General features: G+C 46.2%; 2 protein-coding genes across 2 annotated transcripts; one reads left to right on the top strand and one right to left on the bottom strand.

Annotated features, from left to right (window-relative positions):
• The first annotated feature begins 587 nt into the window (after nt 1–587).
• cmtr1 (cap methyltransferase 1) lies at nt 588–17,741 on the top strand. The gene is made up of 24 exons (XM_080854001.1): nt 588–1,025; nt 1,351–1,467; nt 2,214–2,368; nt 2,505–2,663; nt 3,167–3,259; nt 3,463–3,534; nt 3,618–3,712; nt 4,043–4,115; nt 4,329–4,527; nt 7,394–7,512; nt 8,227–8,323; nt 8,937–9,069; nt 9,396–9,575; nt 9,810–9,866; nt 10,180–10,237; nt 10,406–10,474; nt 11,219–11,350; nt 12,261–12,389; nt 12,892–12,983; nt 14,418–14,486; nt 14,946–14,993; nt 15,445–15,557; nt 15,778–15,886; nt 16,445–17,741. The coding sequence occupies exons 2-24, from the start codon at nt 1,353–1,355 to the stop codon at nt 16,578–16,580; spliced, it is 2,502 nt and encodes an 833-aa protein (XP_080710127.1). The 5' UTR covers nt 588–1,025; nt 1,351–1,352; the 3' UTR covers nt 16,581–17,741.
• Nucleotides 17,742–17,925: 184 nt separating this feature from the next.
• On the bottom strand, nt 17,926–19,536 carry ccdc167 (coiled-coil domain containing 167). Its single transcript, XM_080854012.1, has 4 exons — nt 19,409–19,536; nt 19,016–19,110; nt 18,836–18,888; nt 17,926–18,639 (listed from the first exon to the last, which is right to left on the bottom strand). Exons 1-4 carry the CDS (start codon nt 19,457–19,459, stop codon nt 18,536–18,538), a joined length of 303 nt encoding a protein of 100 aa, XP_080710138.1. The 5' UTR covers nt 19,460–19,536; the 3' UTR covers nt 17,926–18,535.
• Nucleotides 19,537–19,554: the final 18 nt, after the last annotated feature.

Genomic DNA, 19,554 nt, shown 5'->3' with positions numbered 1-19,554 from the left:
ATTTTTGCACTTCTGGTTAGATGCTAAACTGTATTTCGTTGTTTCAGTACTTGTACTCTGTGCAATGACAATAAAGTTGAATCTAAATCTGAAGTCGCACTAGGACATTTATACAACACACTGACTCTTAATGGCTGACTTAAAATACATGTAGACATTACCTGAAAAGGAAAAAAAACACCAATCACTCCAGTGGTTTCAGCCTGATGTTAGCTGGCCAGAAAACTCGACCCTCATAATATTTCCCAGTGAGCTAGGGTGATGTTCTGCTCATGGATTACTGCATTACTTACTCCACCCGCTTAGTGGCGGTATAGCAATACTTCAGTTAGATGTTTCCGTTTAATATACCACTGAATGAGATGCCTGAATTTATACTGTATCTATGGTGTGTATGCTATCGCATTCTGTCAAAAACGCATATTGTCTCGCCGCTACTTACCCTTCGTTTGAGAATGTAAAAATGTACTAGTAATGACGTTTTCATAACGTTATTAATAATAAAGCCGCGTCAGACAGGCAATATTAAGTGTTACTACAGATGACGTCATCTCATATCGCCAAATATAGAAGGACCCCAACTGCGACAGTTCTGAAATTTGACGCGGGTCAACACTGATCCCACAACTCAAAACAATCGAGGCAAAGTGGTTTCGTACTTATAGATTCCATAGAAAGAAAAAATTGCATTGAAGCATTTTCACCCTCATGCGTCCCTGAGGACCAGCGTCTTTCGCCAGTGAGCTTTTCTGTGATGAGAGAGATTGCATGTCACAAGTAAACAAGTCGAGTTAGCAAGTTAGCTAGCTAGCTGTGGCCAGTTGTGCTGGAGGCGAAATCGAAACCGAGAGTGTCCGAGAGATTTTGTATCGTGTAACTATCTCTGGCAGCAAATGCCTCATCATCACTGAGACTTGCAAATCGCCCAACTGTTCTTTGGAGCTATTCTGTCGGACAGGAGGTTCAAGAGGACATACGACAGGAATGAACTACAATTAACTTACATCACTATAAACTTCAGCAAAGTATGTCTATGTCACTGAATAAGCCTGCATCGTTCACGATATTATTCATACTTCTTGACTGTGCTATAAAATCTAAAGATGGATTATGAATGTTTAAGATGCCCCTCACTTGATTGTTGTTAGGTGTCTGGGAAGCATTCACAGTATAGACCTCAAAAGTCTACAGTAACTCACCCCATTACGTTACCTGTCTACCTGTACATGGGTGTCCTTAAACTGCAATCATAAAGTGTCATAAAAGTCTGGTTACCTGAGCTCTGCCAGTCTATCAGACTGTGAATATAATGCTGATGAGCTCATATAGTGAAATCATCTGGCTTTTTAGCAATGATCAAAAGGAAATTTGTGGCGGCGACGGAGGAGCCGTCGGAGAAGAAGAAGCAACGGCGGGATGAGGCTAGCTCTGATGAGGAGGAGTCGGCGCAACACACCACCAGCCAAGGTAGGATGCTGGTTGCTGGGTGTGTGTTTGTGTGTGTGTGTGTGTGATTTTAGACTAACCAGAACAGCCTGTACCGACTTCCGGGTTGGTTTTGGCGTGAGTAGGTGTATGGAGAAGTGGCTCCCGAGTTTTTAATTTGTTCTTGATTATTGACCCCATTTATTTTAGGAATATCAGTCAATAATGTAAGTAAAGCCATTTTCGACAAGCCAGCCGACACGTATTATGTCAAACAAGCAGACTCGTCGCCTAAAACCGAGTGAAAAAGAAAGTGCTTCTGTGACCACCAGCCAAGCTAGCATGGATCTAGCTGAGCAGTTTGACCAACTCCGCTCAGGGCTGCTTTCAGAGCTCACTCAAGCTATTCACACTGTTATAAGGAAGGAGCTAGACACAGCTTTGTCGCCATTCAAATCGACTCGGAATGAAATAAAAGCCCTGTACGAATCACACGAAGAACGGATCTGTGGAATTGAAGCTACTCTTGACCATAGTGAAGAGAGGCTTGTTCAGGTTGAGGCTAAGCTAAACACTGTTCTGACTGAGAATGCCTGGTTGAAGGAGAAAGTTGACGATTTGTACCTTGGAAGAGGTACCTCCTCTCATTGCTTTCTGCATGAGTACCATGCTTGTGTGTCTTGGGTTGTGTGTGTAATGCCCCTGTAAGGCTGCTAACCGATTACCAAATGTGTGTGTGTGTGTGTGTGTGTGTGTGTCTCCACGGTTGTGTGAATCTGCGCACACAGACTCCAGTCAGAGTGACTCCATGAGCGATGCTGAGGAGGCCAGGCCTAGCTTTTCCAGACCCGCGCAGAGTCAGGAGTCTGACAGCCAGGCAGATGCAGATGCAGATGCAGCCAACAAGTTCGCCATGTACAACAGTGTCTCGCAGAAGCTTATGGTAAAGCACACATCATGTAAACATGCACAGACCAAAACATGACCGCATGCAGTGCAGTGCTTTTCAGGCATATTTGATGATGCCTTCAAGGCAGCACATTGATACTGACATGCTGCACTCTCTTCTCCATTCCTAGGCTAAAATGGGTTTCCGTGAGGGCGAGGGCCTGGGGAAGTTCGGCCAGGGTCGGAAGGAGATTATCGAGGCGTCTACCCAGCGGGGAAGGAGGGGTCTGGGGCTGACGCTGCAAGGCTTCCAGGGGGAACTCAACGTGGACTGGCGGGATGAACCACCGGTACAGAGCACTTCATTTCCTCTCAATCCCGCTGTCCGTCTCTCTTTTCTAAACACACAACGCAGTTTTTCTAACTCTAGCTCTCATTTACACAAACCACAGACTCTTTCATGCCCCCTCTGTCTCTCACACACTCACACACACACATGCACAGACACACACGCAAGCACACACATGCACACACACACACACACACATGCACAACAGTCTCTTGCTCTCTTACTTATCTCTTCCTTTCCTTCCCCCTGTTTACAATTAGGGGATGTATTGCTGTGGGCTACAGGTCATTGAGGCCATTTTGTAATGTGTTTTTATTATAGTAATTTTACCTGTTGTCTAAATCTAATCTCCTTCACTCCATTTGTCTGTCTTTTCTTTCTGTATTCCTCATTTTTTATTCTCATCTCCTTCTCTTCTGTTCTAACAAACTGGTGCACGCATACACACACACACACACACACACATACACACACACACATACACACACACACGCGCTTTTTTAGCCCAGTGCAACAGAACCGGTGGAGTGGTTTCCAGAAAGTTCCACGGAGATTCCTGACTCTGATGAGCTGAAAGACTGGATGCACATTGGAGAGGTAACCTGTGACACGCTCAAATTGGCACGCTCACATGCATGCGTTGTCTCTCACTGTCATGCACACACACACACACACACACACACACACACACACATACACATACAGCCAGATATAGCTGGAGCAACTTTCTTATCCTGTCACAAAAAAGAGAAAGCAATAAGAATGAATTTGAACAGGTGTGTGTATATGTGATTCTCCAGAGGAAACTGAAGATTGAGGATGAAACGGAGTTCTGCTCTGAAGATCTTCTGCACCTTGTTCTACGCTGTAAGGTGTGTACTGTATTCCCCTGTTTTGAAGAGTCTGTGTCCTGCCAGTGTGAATTTTGTATTAATTGTATGTTTGTGTCTTGTAGAGTGTGTTTGATAATTTGGAGGGAGAGGAGATGAGGAGAGCACGTACCCGCTCCAATGCTTACGAGACCATCAGAGGCGCATTCTTCCTTAACAGGTAACACCCACACAGACACACACACACACACACAAACACACACACACTCTGACACACACACTCACACACACTCGAACACACTCACCCACATACACACACAAACACACTCTCACACACTCTCACACACACATCCACATACACACACTCTCACACACTCTCACACACTCTCACACACACACCCACATACACACACAAACACACTCTCACACACCTTTTACCCACCCTGCGCATCACGGAGCAAGTAAGTGATGTTACACCTCAAGCATGGAGACTACAGTCCATGTCTCATCAGTGTGGATGCTAATCCTTCTTTTTGGGTGTTTTTTTCAGAGCTGCAATGAAAATGGCAAATATGGACCATGTCTTTGACTACATGTTCACCAACCCGAAGGACTCTCAAGGGGTGAGGCAAGGCCTTCATGGCTTTACTTTAACCTTTTAGAATGCTGAACTGAGGTATGTGTGTGTATGTGTGTGTGTGTGTGTTTGTGTGTATGTATGCATCTGTGTGTATTTGGACCAGTGTGTGTTTTTTGTGTGAGTGTGATGAGTTGGTGCTTCAGCATTTTGGAGACGTATGTTAAGCCTTCTTCACACACACCTTACCACCACACAGAAACCACTGACTCGGGATAAGGAGGGGGAGCTGCTGTATTTCGGTGACGTGTGCGCAGGACCCGGCGGCTTCTCGGAGTACGTGCTCTGGAGGAGGAAGTGGCACGCCAAAGGCTTCGGCATGACCATTAGAGGAGCCAACGACTTCAAACTGGAGGACTTCTATGCAGCACCCAGCGAGCTCTTTGAGCCCTACTACGGTACGTGGCGCGCGCGTGTGTGTGTTTGTGTTCAACTGGAGGACTTCTATACAGCGCCAAGCAAACTCTTTGAGCCCTACTATGGTACGTGGCGCGCGCGTGTGTGTGTTTGTGTCAAACTGGAGGACTTTTATGCAGCGCCAAGCGAACTCTTTGAGCCCTACTACGGCACGACTGGAGAAGAGAGTGTAAAGGCCAGTGTGTGGTAAAGGCCTCTCATCCCTCTGTTTCTCTCATCCCTCTGTTTCTCTGCACTCATCCCTCTGTTTCTCTGCACTCCTCCCTCTGTTTCTCTGCACTCATCCCTCTGTTTCTCTGCACTCATCCCTCTGTTTCTCTCATCCCTCTGTTTCTCTCATCCCTCTGTTTCTCTGCACTCATCCCTCTGTTTCTCTGCACTCCTCCCTCTGTTTCTCTGCACTCATCCCTCTGTTTCTCTGCACTCATCCCTCTGTTTCTCTCATCCCTCTGTTTCTCTCATCCCTCTGTTTCTCTGCACTCATCCCTCTGTTTCTCTGCACTCCTCCCTCTGTTTCTCTGCACTCATCCCTCTGTTTCTCTGCACTCATCCCTCTGTTTCTCTCATCCCTCTGTTTCTCTCATCCCTCTGTTTCTCTGCACTCATCCCTCTGTTTCTCTGCACTCATCCCTCTGTTTCTCTGCACTCATCCCTCTGTTTCTCTCATCCCTCTGTTTCTCTGCACTCATCCCTCTGTTTCTCTGCACTCATCCCTCTGTTTCTCTGCACTCCTCCCTCTGTTTCTCTGCACTCATCCCTCTGTTTCTCTCATCCCTCTGTTTCTCTGCACTCATCCCTCTGTTTCTCTGCACTCATCCCTCTGTTTCTCTGCACTCCTCCCTCTGTTTCTCTGCACTCATCCCTCTGTTTCTCTCATCCCTCTGTTTCTCTGCACACATCCCTCTGTTTCTCTGCACTCATCCCTCTGTTTCTCTGCACTCATCCCTCTGTTTCTCTCATCCCTCTGTTTCTCTCATCCCTCTGTTTCTCTCATCCCTTTGTTTCTCTGCACTCATCCCTCTGTTTCTCTGCACTCCTCCCTCTGTTTCTCTGCACTCATCCCTCTGTTTCTCTGCACTCATCCCTCTGTTTCTCTGCACTCATCCCTCTGTTTCTCTGCACTCATCCCTCTGTTTCTCTCATCCCTCTGTTTCTCTGCACTCATCCCTCTGTTTCTCTGCACTCCTCCCTCTGTTTCTCTGCACTCCTCCCTCTGTTTCTCTCATCCCTCTGTTTCTCTCATCCCTCTGTTTCTCTGCACTCCTCCCTCTGTTTCTCTCATCCCTCTGTTTCTCTCATCCCTCTGTTTCTCTGCACTCATCCCTCTGTTTCTCTGCACTCATCCCTCTGTTTCTCTGCACTCCTCCCTCTGTTTCTCTGCACTCATCCCTCTGTTTCTCTCATCCCTCTGTTTCTCTGCACTCCTCCCTCTGTTTCTCTCATCCCTCTGTTTCTCTGCACTCATCCCTCTGTTTCTCTGCACTCATCCCTCTGTTTCTCTGCACTCCTCCCTCTGTTTCTCTCATCCCTCTGTTTCTCTGCACTCATCCCTCTGTTTCTCTGCACTCATCCCTCTGTTTCTCTCATCCCTCTGTTTCTCTCATCCCTCTGTTTCTCTGCACTCATCCCTCTGTTTCTCTGCACTCATCCCTCTGTTTCTCTCATCCCTCTGTTTCTCTGCACACATCCCTCTGTTTCTCTGCACTCCTCCCTCTGTTTCTCTGCACTCATCCCTCTGTTTCTCTGCACTCATCCCTCTGTTTCTCTGCACTCATCCCTCTGTTTCTCTCATCCCTCTGTTTCTCTGCACTCATCCCTCTGTTTCTCTGCACTCCTCCCTCTGTTTCTCTCATCCCTCTGTTTCTCTCATCCCTCTGTTTCTCTGCACTCATCCCTCTGTTTCTCTGCACTCCTCCCTCTGTTTCTCTGCACTCATCCCTCTGTTTCTCTCATCCCTCTGTTTCTCTGCACTCATCCCTCTGTTTCTCTGCACTCCTCCCTCTGTTTCTCTGCACTCATCCCTCTGTTTCTCTGCACTCATCCCTCTGTTTCTCTGCACTCATCCCTCTGTTTCTCTCATCCCTCTGTTTCTCTGCACTCATCCCTCTGTTTCTCTGCACTCATCCCTCTGTTTCTCTGCACTCCTCCCTCTGTTTCTCTGCACTCATCCCTCTGTTTCTCTGCACTCATCCCTCTGTTTCTCTCATCCCTCTGTTTCTCTGCACACATCCCTCTGTTTCTCTGCACTCCTCCCTCTGTTTCTCTGCACTCCTCCCTCTGTTTCTCTCATCCCTCTGTTTCTCTGCACTCATCCCTCTGTTTCTCTCATCCCTCTGTTTCTCTGCACACATCCCTCTGTTTCTCTGCACTCCTCCCTCTGTTTCTCTGCACTCCTCCCTCTGTTTCTCTCATCCCTCTGTTTCTCTGCACTCATCCCTCTGTTTCTCTGCACTCATCCCTCTGTTTCTCTGCACTCATCCCTCTGTTTCTCTCATCCCTCTGTTTCTCTCATCCCTCTGTTTCTCTGCACTCATCCCTCTGTTTCTCTGCACTCATCCCTCTGTTTCTCTGCACTCATCCCTCTGTTTCTCTGCACTCATCCCTCTGTTTCTCTCCACTCATCCCTCCGTTTCTCTGCACTCATCCCTCTGTTTCTCTCATCCCTCTGTTTCTCTCATCCCTCTGTTTCTCTGCACTCATCCCTCTGTTTCTCTGCACTCATCCCTCTGTTTCTCTCCACTCATCCCTCCGTTTCTCTGCACTCATCCCTCTGTTTCTCTCATCCCTCTGTTTCTCTCATCCCTCTGTTTCTCTGCACTCATTCCTCTGTTTCTCTGTGCCTTTCAGGCGAGGGAGGGGTGGATGGTGACGGTGACATCACACGGCCGGAGAACATCACCGCATTCCGGAACTTTGTCCTGGAGAACACGGAACGCCGCGGCCTGCACTTTCTCATGGCAGACGGAGTAAGACCCTCAGAAATGACCCTTATGTTATTGATAAAATAAAATAAAATGAATAAACAAATAAATAAAGATAATCGCGTGGCTTGTGGGAGCATTGCGCTGACCCACCCATGTTTGCCCGTAGGATCTTGCTCATGGTATTAAAATTGGCCAAATGATTTTGCCGAGTTATTAAATTAGCTTTAGTTGACGCACAGCGGACTTTGCTCCTTGCCAGTTACCCATCGATGAGATTAGGGCCTGGCGGTGAACCAAGGACGGAGATTGGTTTTGAAAGCACTTTTCATGGGCTGCAAGTGTTGGTGGCTCTCTGATGTGGGGCTTGTGTTGCCATGGCAGGGCTTCTCTGTGGAGGGTTAGGGTTAGGGTTAGTGTTGGTGGCTCTCTGATGTGGCTCGCTTGTGTTGCCATGGCAGGGCTTCTCTGTGGAGGGTTAGGGTTAGGGTTAGTGTTGGTGGCTCTCTGATGTGGCTCGCTTGTGTTGCCATGGCAGGGCTTCTCTGTGGAGGGTTAGGGTTAGTGTTGGTGGCTCTCTGATGTGGCTCGCTTGTGTTGCCATGGCAGGGCTTCTCTGTGGAGGGTTAGGGTTAGGGTTAGTGTTGGTGGCTCTCTGATGTGGGGCTTGTGTTGCCATGGCAGGGCTTCTCTGTGGAGGGTTAGGGTTAGGGTTAGTGTTGGTGGCTCTCTGATGTGGGGCTTGTGTTGCCATGACAGGGCTTCTCTGTGGAGGGTCAGGAGAACATCCAGGAAATCCTCAGCAAGCAGCTCCTCCTCTGTCAGTTCCTCACGGCGCTGTCTACGCTCAGAACGGGTGAGTGTGTGTGTGTGTGTGTGTGTGTGTGTGTGTGTGTGTGTTTCTCTCTGCCTGTATGTGCCTGTGTTTGTCTCTGTGTGTGTTTGTCTCTGTGTGTGTTTGTGTTTTTCTCTCTGTCTGTTTGTGTTTGTCTCTGTCTGTGTGTGTTTGTGTTTCTGTGTGTGTGTTTCTCTCTGTCTGTCTGTGTGTGCCTGTGTTTCTGTGTGTGTGTTTCTGCGTGTGTGTTTCTGTGTGTGTGTTTGTGTTTGTCTCTGTCTGTGTTTGTTTGTCTTTCTCTCTGTCTGTGTGTTTGTGTTTCTGTGTGTGTGTTTGTCTCTGTCTGAGTGTGTTTGTCTGTGTGTGTGTGTGTTTGTCTGTGTGTGTGTGTGTGTGTGTGTGTGTGTGTGTGTGTGTGTTTGTGTTTCTGTGCGTGTGTTTCTCTCTGTCTGTGTGTGTTTGCCTCTGTGTGTGTTTGTTTGTGTGTGTGTGTGTGTGTGTGTGTGTGTGTGTGTGTGTGTGTGTGTGTGTGTGTGTGTGTTTGTCTGTGTGTGTGTGTGTGCACCCATTTCCAAATCCCACGGAAGGACGTCACTCCGGTCGAGCTCTTTAAACCGTGAGTGTTCCTCTCCAGGTGGCCATTTCGTGTGCAAGACCTTCGACCTGTTCACGTCCTTCAGCGTGGGGCTGGTGTACCTGCTGTACCTCTGCTTCGACCGGGTGTCCCTCTTCAAGCCCATCACCAGTCGGCCTGCCAACTCCGAGAGGTGAGCATGGGGCTGGGTTAACTTCTGCCCATGCCCTTTACACTGGGATGTCAGCTTCAGAGAGGACAAAGTCCTACCACAACTACAAACAGTAACTGGATTAAAACATTTTACCCACAGATGATGTGTGTGTGTGTGTGTGTGTGGGTGTGTGTGTGTATGTGTGTGTGTGTCATATCTGTGACCTTGTGAGTGTGTGTGTGCATATGTGTGTCATATCTGTTACCATGCGTGTGTTTGTATGTGTGTGTGTATGTCATATCTTTGACATTGTTTGTGTGTGTGTGTGTGTGTGTGTGTGTTTGTGTGTGTGTGGCGTACTGCAGGTATATTGTATGTCAGAGCCTGAAGCCGGGGTCTGATGCTGTGAGGGAGTACCTGTTCACCGTCAACATCAAGCTCAACCAGCTGCGACACAAAGACTCTGATGTCAACGAAGTCGTCCCACTGGACATCATTAGATCAGATACGGACTTCTTTCACCACATGATCCGCTCGAACGAAAGGTGAGATGGGCACACACACACACACACACACACACACACACACACGCACACACACGCACACACACACACACACACACACAAATACACACTCCTAAACCCAAGTCTTCCCCTGTCTTTTGCGCGCACTGATACATGCACAGCCTTAATCAAAGTCTGTTTTCCCTCCCTTTTTTAATGCAAAATCTATAAACACAAAGGTATGAACATGCTGTCAATGTTTTTGTGCTTTTCCAGCCACTGCGCAGTACAGGTGAAAGCCCTGGCTAAGATCCACGCCTTCGTATTAGACAAGTGAGTTTCATAGAGTTTCCTTCTGTGTCCTCTCTCTCTGTGTCACTAACTAGAGTTAAGTGTGAGTAGAGTGTAGTAGATGTTTTTCTCTTGGAGACTGATTGTTTTGGTGTACTTTTAGGTGTGTGTTTGTGTGTGTGTGTGTGTGTGTGTGTGTCTGTGTGTGTGTGTGTGTGTGTGTGTGTGTGTGTGTGTGTGTGTGTATGTGTGTGTGTGTGTGTGTGTCTCTCTATGTGTCTGTTAAAGATTGTGTATCTGCATATCAGTGTAAATGTGTTGCACTGTGTTCCTGGTGGTTTGCTATCTTTCTCAGTACTCTGTCAGAGCCTCGTCAGGCTGACATCCGTAAGGAGTGCCTCAAGACGTGGGGGGTTAGTACACCTGCTTATGTTTCCTTCTGAGCTCTCTCTCTCTCTCCAATGACCCCTAGGGGGCGCTAACTGCTTAGAGAGTTTGTTAGTTTGTAGCTGTCTGCAGTTGTTTGTCATTTCCTGTAATGGTCTTGTCTCGTGAGTTAAGTGCTTGTTGTCCTTTAACAGGTCCCGGATAAAGCCAGAGTTGCTCCAGGACACCCGGATCCCAAAAACAAATTCTATGAACTAATGAAGGTACGCAGTCTGGCAAGATGTGGTGATGTAGAACTTAGTACTTAACATAACACGGTGGAATGGATCTGTCTGCAGAGTGCCTTTGGTCAATTTGAGCTGCTAGGCCGAAGTCCTGAGAGATGATATGTACTGTACTTCACACAGTGACAATTGGATTCGGTGTTGTAGTATTGTTAGTATTTGTAATAAATGTTTAGCTTGAGTGTACTCATGCTTGTAGTATTGTCAGTAGTTGTAATAAATGCTGAGCATGTATGAGTGTACTCATGCTAGTAGTATTGTCAGTAGTTGTAATAAATGCTGAGCGTGAGTGTACTCATGCTAGTAGTATTGTCAGTAGTTGTAATAAATGCTGAGCGTGAGTGTACTCAGGCTTGAAGTATTGTCAGTAGTTGTAATAAATGTTTAGCGTGAGTGTACTCAGGCTTGAAGTATTGTCAGTAGTTGTAATAAATGTTTAGCGTGAGTGTACTCAGGCTTGAAGTATTGTCAGTAGTTGTAATAAATGTTTAGCGTGAGTGTACTCAGGCTTGAAGTATTGTCAGTAGTTGTAATAAATGTTTAGCGTGAGTGTACTCAGGCTTGAAGTATTGTCAGTAGTTGTAATGAATGTTTAGCGTGAGTGTACTCAGGCTAGTAGTATTGTCAGTAGTTGTAATACATGTTTAGCGTGAGTGTATTCAGGCTAGTAGTATTGTCAGTAGTTGTAATAAATGCTGAGCTTGAGTGTTCTCGTGCTTGTAGGGTTCAGACATGGAGTGGCTGAGCCTGAAGCCGACCCCCCTGACCTCCACCACACTGGATAAGGTTGCGCATGTGCTGGACCACAGGTGCATTGTGGGAGGAGGCGAGCAGCTGTTTCTGCTATCGCTTGGGGTAAGTACTACTTCTGTTGTTCTGATTCTGTAGGGGCAGAATGTACCACGGATGCCCAGAGCTCACTGCTGGTTAGTGGTCAGAGCCTTTTGGTAGTGATCACTGAAGACGAGGCATCTATCAATAATCCAGACAGCCAAGACCGATGTGGGCATTGAGTATACAACCATGTTGTGCAGAATCAACCGTCTGGCGTTGTGTGAGTTTGTGCTATTGGCCGGGCAGGAGATCGATTCATTTGAGTACACAGAGAGAAGTAGATCTTCTTTTGCTTTCTTTGGGAACACCAAATCTTTGTCGTTAGTTACCAGTCCTGTCATTCATAAGACATGACACAGAGATTGCTTATGAAATCTGATTGGCCGGCGATGATGTCACACATCATCTACATCACGGCTCGTAAAAGAGTATAAAACATTCACATTTGGGCTGTATAGAATAGAATAGAAAAGCCTTCATTGTCATTGTATTTGTATACAAAGAGATATGGAGCGCTGCTCCTGAGGGACAACATATAACACAACAATAGTACAAATAGCTAAAAGAAAATAAAGAGTACAACAAAGTGCAGGTGTATAGGGTACAAGTTCTCCCCTGAGGTGTGTTGCAAATAAATACAGTCAAATGGAATCACATAAAGATGCGATGAGATGAGATGGCATAAGTGACTTGCAGTAGAATAAAGTGACTAATGTGTTAATATTGCACAATGAAATTCCACAGTTGAATGCAATGAGGTCATTTCATCAAACTCCACAGAACCATGTAGATGGTCTTGTATGACTCTAGTCTGACGTCTTCTGTCATCCCCTTACACTCTCCTCCGTCTCTCTCTTCTTTCTTCTTCCTCTTCTCTTCTCCTCCGTTTCTCTCTTCTTTTTTCTTCCTCCTCTTCTCTTCTCCTGGACAGAGGTCCCAGATCTACACCTGTGACGGGCGCACGCCCCTGCGCTGGAGGAAGCTGGAGACGGTCAACAAGCTGGAGCTGCCCAGGGACACGCTCCTGAGTGTGGAGATCGTCCAGGAGCTCAAGGGGGAGGTGAGCCCCAGAGGAGAGGAGAGGAAAGAAGGAGTCGAGAGGGGCAGGTGTTAGAGCAGGAGCTCAAGGCGGAGGTCAGCCACAGTGGAGAGGAGTGGAGAGGAGTGGAGAGGAGTGGAGAGGAGTGGAGAGGAGAGGAGAGGAGAGGAGAGGAGAGGAGAGGAGAGGAGAGGAGGAGTGGAGAGGGGCTGGTGTTAGAGCAGGAGCTCAAGGGGGAAGGAGGAAGGAGGAAGACAGGAGAAAGTTTAAAGAGGAGTGGAGAGGACAGAGAATCCCATAGCAAAGACTGTGCAGACAGGCAGGCGGGAAATGATAGCATGATTGAAGGAAAGAGAGGAATCAGTGGGAAAGCTTTGATAAAGCAGCATTCATGTTTAAAACCTTGTCTGACATGTAGTGTCTGTGTTTCTCTGTATCTGTGTGTGTGTGTGTGTGTGTGTGTGTGTGTGTGTGTGTGTGTGTGTGTGTGTGTGTGTGTGTGTGTGTGTGTGTGTGCGCGCAGGGGAAAGCCCAGCGAAGAATAAATGCAGTCCATGTTCTGGATGCATTGGTGTTGAACGGGACAGATGTGAGAGTGCAGCACTTCAACCAGCGGTGAGCGTGACCTCTATTTCCCCTCCGCACATCTCATGAGCGTGACCTCTATTCCCCTCCGCACATCTCATGAACGTGACCTCTACTCCCCTCTGCACATCTCATGAGCGTGACCTCTACTCCCCTCTGCACATCTCATGAGCGTGACCTCTACTCCCCTCTGCACATCTCATGAGCGTGACCTCTACTCCCCTCTGCACATCTCATGAGCGTGACCTCTACTCCCCTCCGCACATCTCATGAGCGTGACCTCTACTCCCCTCTGCACATCTCATGAGCGTGACCTCTACTCCCCTCTGCACATCTCATGAGCGTGACCTCTATTCCCCTCCGCACATCTCATGAACGTGACCTCTATTCCCCCTGCGCACGTCTCATGCCACCATGAACCAATCATCACCTTTCTCTGTTAAAGGGATAGTTCGGGATTTTTGACATGAATCTGTATGGCCTCCCCGATGACCAGTGTCATGCAATCACGCTGACTTACCCCCGGCAGCGTCCTGTGAGCAGAGTTCTCGTCCAGTTTGAGAGAAACGTCCGTCACAGGAAAACGATGAAAACTGAGAGTCGATTCACCATCATCTTTGTTGCCACAACCTGGATAGTCGCAAGCCTTCACCATTTTTTTACACTCAGCTTTATGTCAATTTTATCAAATGTTGTCTCAGTTTTCATCGTTTTCCTGTGACGGACGTTTGTCTCAGGCAACTTTGGCGAATCAACTTTCGCGAATCAAACAGGTAGTCCCTAGCTGTGAGGTTGCAGTATCGCGCGTACTGAAAATAGGGCCAAGTGATAACGAGGTGTGACTTTTTCCACTACCATGTTTTTGGGATGCAAATATATCACTCTTTTGAACACATAATGTTTTGGGAAGAGAAACGTTTTATTTTGCTGGGTCTAGCAAACCTGCCGGACTGCTTGACCAAAACTGGACGAGAACTCTGCTCACAGGACGAAAATCCCGAACTATCCCTTAAGAGTACTCCCTTAGGACGGCAAAGACAAGTCATGCAGAGCATCCAAGAATGCAAAAGCATCATTTTCAGTGAAGATGTGAAAACACTGCCACTGTCATTAGATATGAAGAAGCAAGCTGTTATGTCTGTGTTTGATCTCATCTCAATCAATCAATCAATCAATCAATTTGCATAATTGATCAAGAGGGACAGTGTACATTCATGAACATAAAAATGTAAATGCACCCAATTATAGCCAAATGGCTAGTTTCCATTGGCAGTCCCCCTACCTGATGCTGCAGAGCTCATCAGAGACCATGGCCCTGGCTGCTGGATTGCATCTAAACGTTTTGCTAGCTGTATTATGACATTGTATCATATGAGATGTGAGATGTAATGAGTGGTTTGTGAGTATTGAATAGAACTGTGGATGTGTGTTTATGTGTAAACCTTGGTGGGCTGTGTCTCTTAGGATCCAGATGGTGGAGAAGTTTGTGAAGGCTGTATCCAAACCTAGCAGACCTGACATGAACCCCATAAGGTATGGCCTGTCAACTCTTGTCTTGCCCCCCCTCCTCTCTCTCTCTCCCCTTAACTCTCTCTCCCTCTCTTTCCCTCTCTCCCCCTCCCCACTCTCTTTCCCTCTCTCTCTCCCCCTCTCTCTTTCTCTCCTCCACTCTACCTGTTTCCCTCTCTCTCTCCTCACACTCATTCCCTGTCTCTCTTTCCCTCTCCCCACTCTTTCCCCCTCTTTTCCCCTCTCTTGCTCTCTTTCTTTCCTCAACTCTCTCTCTCCCCCTCTCTCTCTTTCTCTCTCTCTCTTTCTCTTTCTCTTTCTCTCCCTCCACTCTCTTTCCCTCTCTCCTCCTCTCCCCACTCTCTCCTCCTCTCTCTCTTTCTCCCTCTCCTCTCTCTCCCTCTGCCTCCCCCCCTCCCTCTCTCTCAGATCTCTTTCTTTGGGCTGAGTGTTGTGTCTGCTCACATGTCCTCCCTCTGTCAGGGTGAAGGAGGTGTACAGGCTGGAGGAGATGGAGAAGATCTTTGTCAGGTAATTGCTTGAGCTTTGGAGTCACGTGGTGCATTAGTGAGTTTAGTTTGTTTATTAAAGATCATTTATCAAAACATTTGTCAGTCCAAAAATGCCTAAAATAATAACCTAATCTACTCTAATTTCCTTTCTGATTATTGCTGCCTTAAGTGTGTATTAGATAATGATGTGATGTCTAGATGAAGACAGAATTGATACGCTTGAGGTGTTGTATCAGGCACAACCAATCTGATAGGTGCATGTTCCCTTAAAAGTCCTCGAACCTGAGAACCCACCATATGAACCAAACGTTCCACCATATACTTGGTGATTCTGTAATGTGTTTGATTTGAGTGCTTGTCAAATGAAGAGGTGGATAATGTTACTGGCCAGGTACTGCTACAGGAATTGTGTGTGTGTGTGCGTGTGTGTGTGTGTGTATGCTTTAACTGTGTCTCTTCTTCCTCCTCAGATTGGAGATGAAGGTGACTAAGGGTTCGGGAGGGATGCCCCGTCTGTCGTACACGGGACGAGACGACCGCCACTTCCTGCCCAGTGGCCTCCACATAATCAAGACTGTTAACGGTGTGTGTGTGTGTGTGTGTGTGTGTGTGTTTGATTGATGTTGAGTCAGTAAATGAAGGAGGCCTGAGAGTATATGAGCATATGTAAATGTTATGTATACGAGTACAATATGTAGAATATATGTATATAATACTGTATGTATTAAATGTATTAAGTATCTATTTATAAAGTGTTGTAATATCCTCCTTGTCTACCCCCGCCCCCTTTCTTTTTTCTGTAGATCCCTGGACAATGGCTTACAGTAAAAGCGCAAAGAGGAAGTACTTCTACAATAAAGCCACAAGTGTTTCCACCTTCGACCTGCCACCCGATTCAGTCGCCCCCTTCCAGTACGACCTCGCCTTGACTCACCTCTCACCTGTCAAAAAACCTCTGTCTTTCTCCTGCATTCTACGGAAGTCAGATCTCAGAAACGAATAGAACAGACATAGAAAGGATAAGCCGTATAAGTCTATATAGTGGAAGATGTCTCAAACCTGAGTTTACCAAGATAACGATCAATGATCTGTTGTCACCGCAACGCACGTTGCTGAAACTCAGAAAATTACTTTTTTTTATCACTTGGAAACATGATAGTTGATCGTTTCAACCTCAAGCACCTGATAGGTTTGATCTTGTGGTGATACACAGAGAGTTGTTCATATCAATCATATCAGTAAGCTATATTTATTTTGTTCAACATACTTATTAAATGATATGAACAGGGTGGCATTAAAAGTATGTACATAAACAAACAGTATGTGGGTAGAAGAACAATATAGGACATTCTGTCAGCTTTCACACCTTTTTACCATAAGGGTTTTTTTGTTCTCTGTGTATAAGTGTGTATCTCTTTGTGTGTGTTCTCTGTGTATAAGTGTGTAACTCTTTGTGTGTGTTTTTTTCAGTGTCTGCCACAAGGAGCAAATCTTCTGGGCATGGGAGGAAGGGGTCAAAGTTCACGATTCCCAGACAAGGGTTGACCCTGAGAAGCTTTCCAAAGAGCACCTGCTGGAGTTCATCCACCAACATTACCAGCACTAAAAACACACAACACCACCACATGTATGAGTGACTTCCATCCAAGCGCACACACACACACACACACACACACACACACACAGGCGTACAGTGCACATTACCAGCACTGAAAACACACAACAAGAACACTCTTATATTTAAATAATACCATCACATGCTCACACGAGTATGTCTGACTTCCATCCAAGCACGCACACACACACACACATCGGCATACTGTACACATTTACATGCAGTGTGGAGTGCAGTGGACAGAGATCTTTAAACATCATTTAAACTGAAGAAAGGAATTACCTTTTAGCGATGCATGCTGCTTTTGCTTGTACCCCACCTAGTAAGTCAAAACATTTTGTATTGTGTGTATATGTGTGTGTGTACGTGTGTGTGTGTGTGTGTGTGTGTGTGTGTGTGTGTGTGTGTTTGTGTGTCAGTCAGCCCAGCTATGTTGCTCTAGCACTGTTGCCTGGTGCTGTGGAGCCAGTCATCCCATGTCTGCTGTCTGTGAGGCTGGACTTTATCCTGTGTGTGCAAGGAAGCATGGGTAGACCGTGTCCAAGGAAGAGCTTGCAAATATTTTTTTTTGTTGTTGTTGCCTCCGTTTTGTTATCCAGAGTCAGTTAAGACATGTGTGCGTGCTCGTCTTCGTACGCATCGTGCACGGCTCATTTTTGTTAAATGCCCCCCCCCCCCCCCCGGAATAGACCGCAGACTGTCTGAGTGCAGTGAGGTGTCTGTCTGTCTGTCTGTCTGTCTCTCTCTCATCTGTCTGTCTGTCTCTCTCTCTCTCTCTCATCTGTCTGTGTGCAGTGAGGTGTCTGTCTCTCTCTCTCTCATCTGTCTGCGTGCAGTGAGGTGTCTGTCTCTCTCTCTCTCCTCTGCTCTTTTTGACCTTTAATCTCAGTTCCACACGGAGTGAGTTCATCAGGTGTGTTCCTGCGTTCCCCTCCCTGGGCCGCATCACAGCGTCCGTTTAGTTTTAATGGGAATTACAGAGGTAATAAATAAACAGTAATAGAGATAATAATCAAGAATGAAAGAAACTGGAAAATAGTTTCGTTTAACTTTCCCCTGTTTTTATTTCCCTCATGAGGGTTCTGTTTATGCTGAGTAGAAGGGTTTCCATTTCAGAACAAGATGTAGTTTAGGACTTGATGCCCAAGTCCAGTGGGAAATAAACATGCAAAAAAGTGAACCATTGTTGTGGTATGTCTTACAAAAAACGAGACCCATTTTATTAATGTATGTACCTAAAGAAAATATTTCAGTAATAAAATAAGCCTCATACATTCAGTACAGCGCTTTGGCCTTCTCAACCACATCAATCCATCATTTAGTAAACAACAGCTACACAGTCAGTAAAAGAAATAACATCTTATTACACGGAAATGGGAAGCTGCAGAGACTGTTACCTTTATACTTTCAAAGAAGCAAAAGTGCAAAATAGACTTATATTCCTGTACTTGAACAGAATTTGAATGTCATAGAGTTCACTGACCGTTTTAAATCTTGATTCCAGTATGGAAGGATTTTTTTGTTGTTGTTGTAAAGATCCAGCCAATACATCTTTGAAGTCATCCATTTCTCAGTGAAATATAATCTATGTTTTGGCACAAGTGTGCGGAAGACTGGAATGACATTGGGACATCTGGGAATACCATAGGCCACAAAAGGTATGTGCTGCTCCCTAGTTCTGTAAATGTGGGCGTCTCGTCTTTGGCATTGGAGTCAGAACTCCGTGTCAGTGCAGACTGGTCTACGGTCAATGGGGGAGCATGGTAGGCGAGACACGTCAGAGTGAATGACTTTATGAAAGCTTCTGAGGAAATGAAACGGTGAAATTTGGTGAATGAGAGGCCTTTAGAAGTCCAGTGGGTATCCATGTGAGATGGCATTCGGTAAATGGAAAGGAGAAGATGACAGAGTTTGCTTTACTGTTGGCTTTACTTTACTGTTTTTCCTCAGTAAACGAAAGCGTAGTAGAAGAGAGCGCTGATGGCCAGCAGGGCGACGGAGAGCACCATGTTCCTCCTGTTCTCTCCTCTAAGGATCTCCAGTTCTTGATCTAAAAAAGAAATGGGGTGATTCACCGGGTGAAGGTATGTTACGGCCCATCTTATGATGTGATGAAAGGTGCGGTTTTTAAATTCCGGTTGAAAAAAAATCTTCATGTTTATCATTGTTTTGTGGAAGATAAGCTATCTAATGCCATCAGTGCAAAGTGGGTTAGCAGTATAGAAGTCCTGAAACGTCTTCCTCACCATATTTCTGTATTCTTTCCGTCATCAGCGTCATCTCATCCTCCAACAGTTTACTGACAAGGACACATGAGATACATGCTGGGTTTAAGACTTATAGAAACATTCTGGACAACTTCGGTGTGCTCAGAAGGGTGCTATTCGAAGACAGACATTGCTCTGGTTTGGGCTGACTCAAATTACCTGTCCTCATCAGTAAGCTCCTCTTTTCTGCGTCGGAACTCCGCTTTGTCAAGGAGGTCGTTGCATCGCGACTTGCGGTCCTCTATTCGATCGATCTGCAGATGCACACAAGAATAAATCATTCAGCACTTACACAGAATTAACACATTGTGTTTACGTCCTTGTGTGATGACAACGGTACCTCAGCACGTCTTGACAGAACGAGATCCATTGATATACGACTCAAAACACTTAAGAAAAGACTACGGCAGAGACTATACAAGAACTGCAGGAAATAAACTTCCATCAGAGACCATTTTAACAGCCTAGCGTTACTGTCACTGGTCAAAACCAAACCACTGCGGCATGTTTAGGCTATCCGTTCATCGGTCATGACTTGGAAAAGCCACTTACCTCGCTGGCCACACTTATATTTTCCTTTTTTTTGTCCTTTGTCTTAGTCATCTTTCAACATAACTTTCCTCGACCCATTGACAGTAAACTTGTACGCCACCAAAACACACAACGAGAGAACCTGTAAGGAACTGTAAGGAGCTGTA

Source organism: Sprattus sprattus, assembly GCF_963457725.1.
Source record: "Sprattus sprattus genome assembly, chromosome: 16".
NCBI lineage: Eukaryota > Metazoa > Chordata > Actinopteri > Clupeiformes > Clupeidae > Sprattus > Sprattus sprattus.
Note: the sequence above shows the minus strand (reverse complement) of the source record. Positions and strands in the feature narration are given on the sequence as shown.

Excerpts from the sequence above, each read along its gene's own strand:
- ccdc167 (XM_080854012.1), bottom strand. The coding sequence starts at position 19,459 with ATGACTAAGACAAAGGACAAAAAAAAGGAAAATATAAGTGTGGCCAGC. Across the intron at positions 19,111-19,408 it reads ATATAAGTGTGGCCAGCGAG|ATCGATCGAATAGAGGACCG; the intron begins GTAAGTGGCTTT and ends GTGCATCTGCAG. Across the intron at positions 18,889-19,015 it reads GAGCTTACTGATGAGGACAG|TAAACTGTTGGAGGATGAGA; the intron begins GTAATTTGAGTC and ends TGTCCTTGTCAG.
- cmtr1 (XM_080854001.1), top strand. The coding sequence starts at position 1,353 with ATGATCAAAAGGAAATTTGTGGCGGCGACGGAGGAGCCGTCGGAGAAG. Across the intron at positions 4,528-7,393 it reads GCTCTTTGAGCCCTACTACG|GCGAGGGAGGGGTGGATGGT; the intron begins GTACGTGGCGCG and ends TGTGCCTTTCAG. Across the intron at positions 14,487-14,945 it reads CCTGACATGAACCCCATAAG|GGTGAAGGAGGTGTACAGGC; the intron begins GTATGGCCTGTC and ends TCCCTCTGTCAG.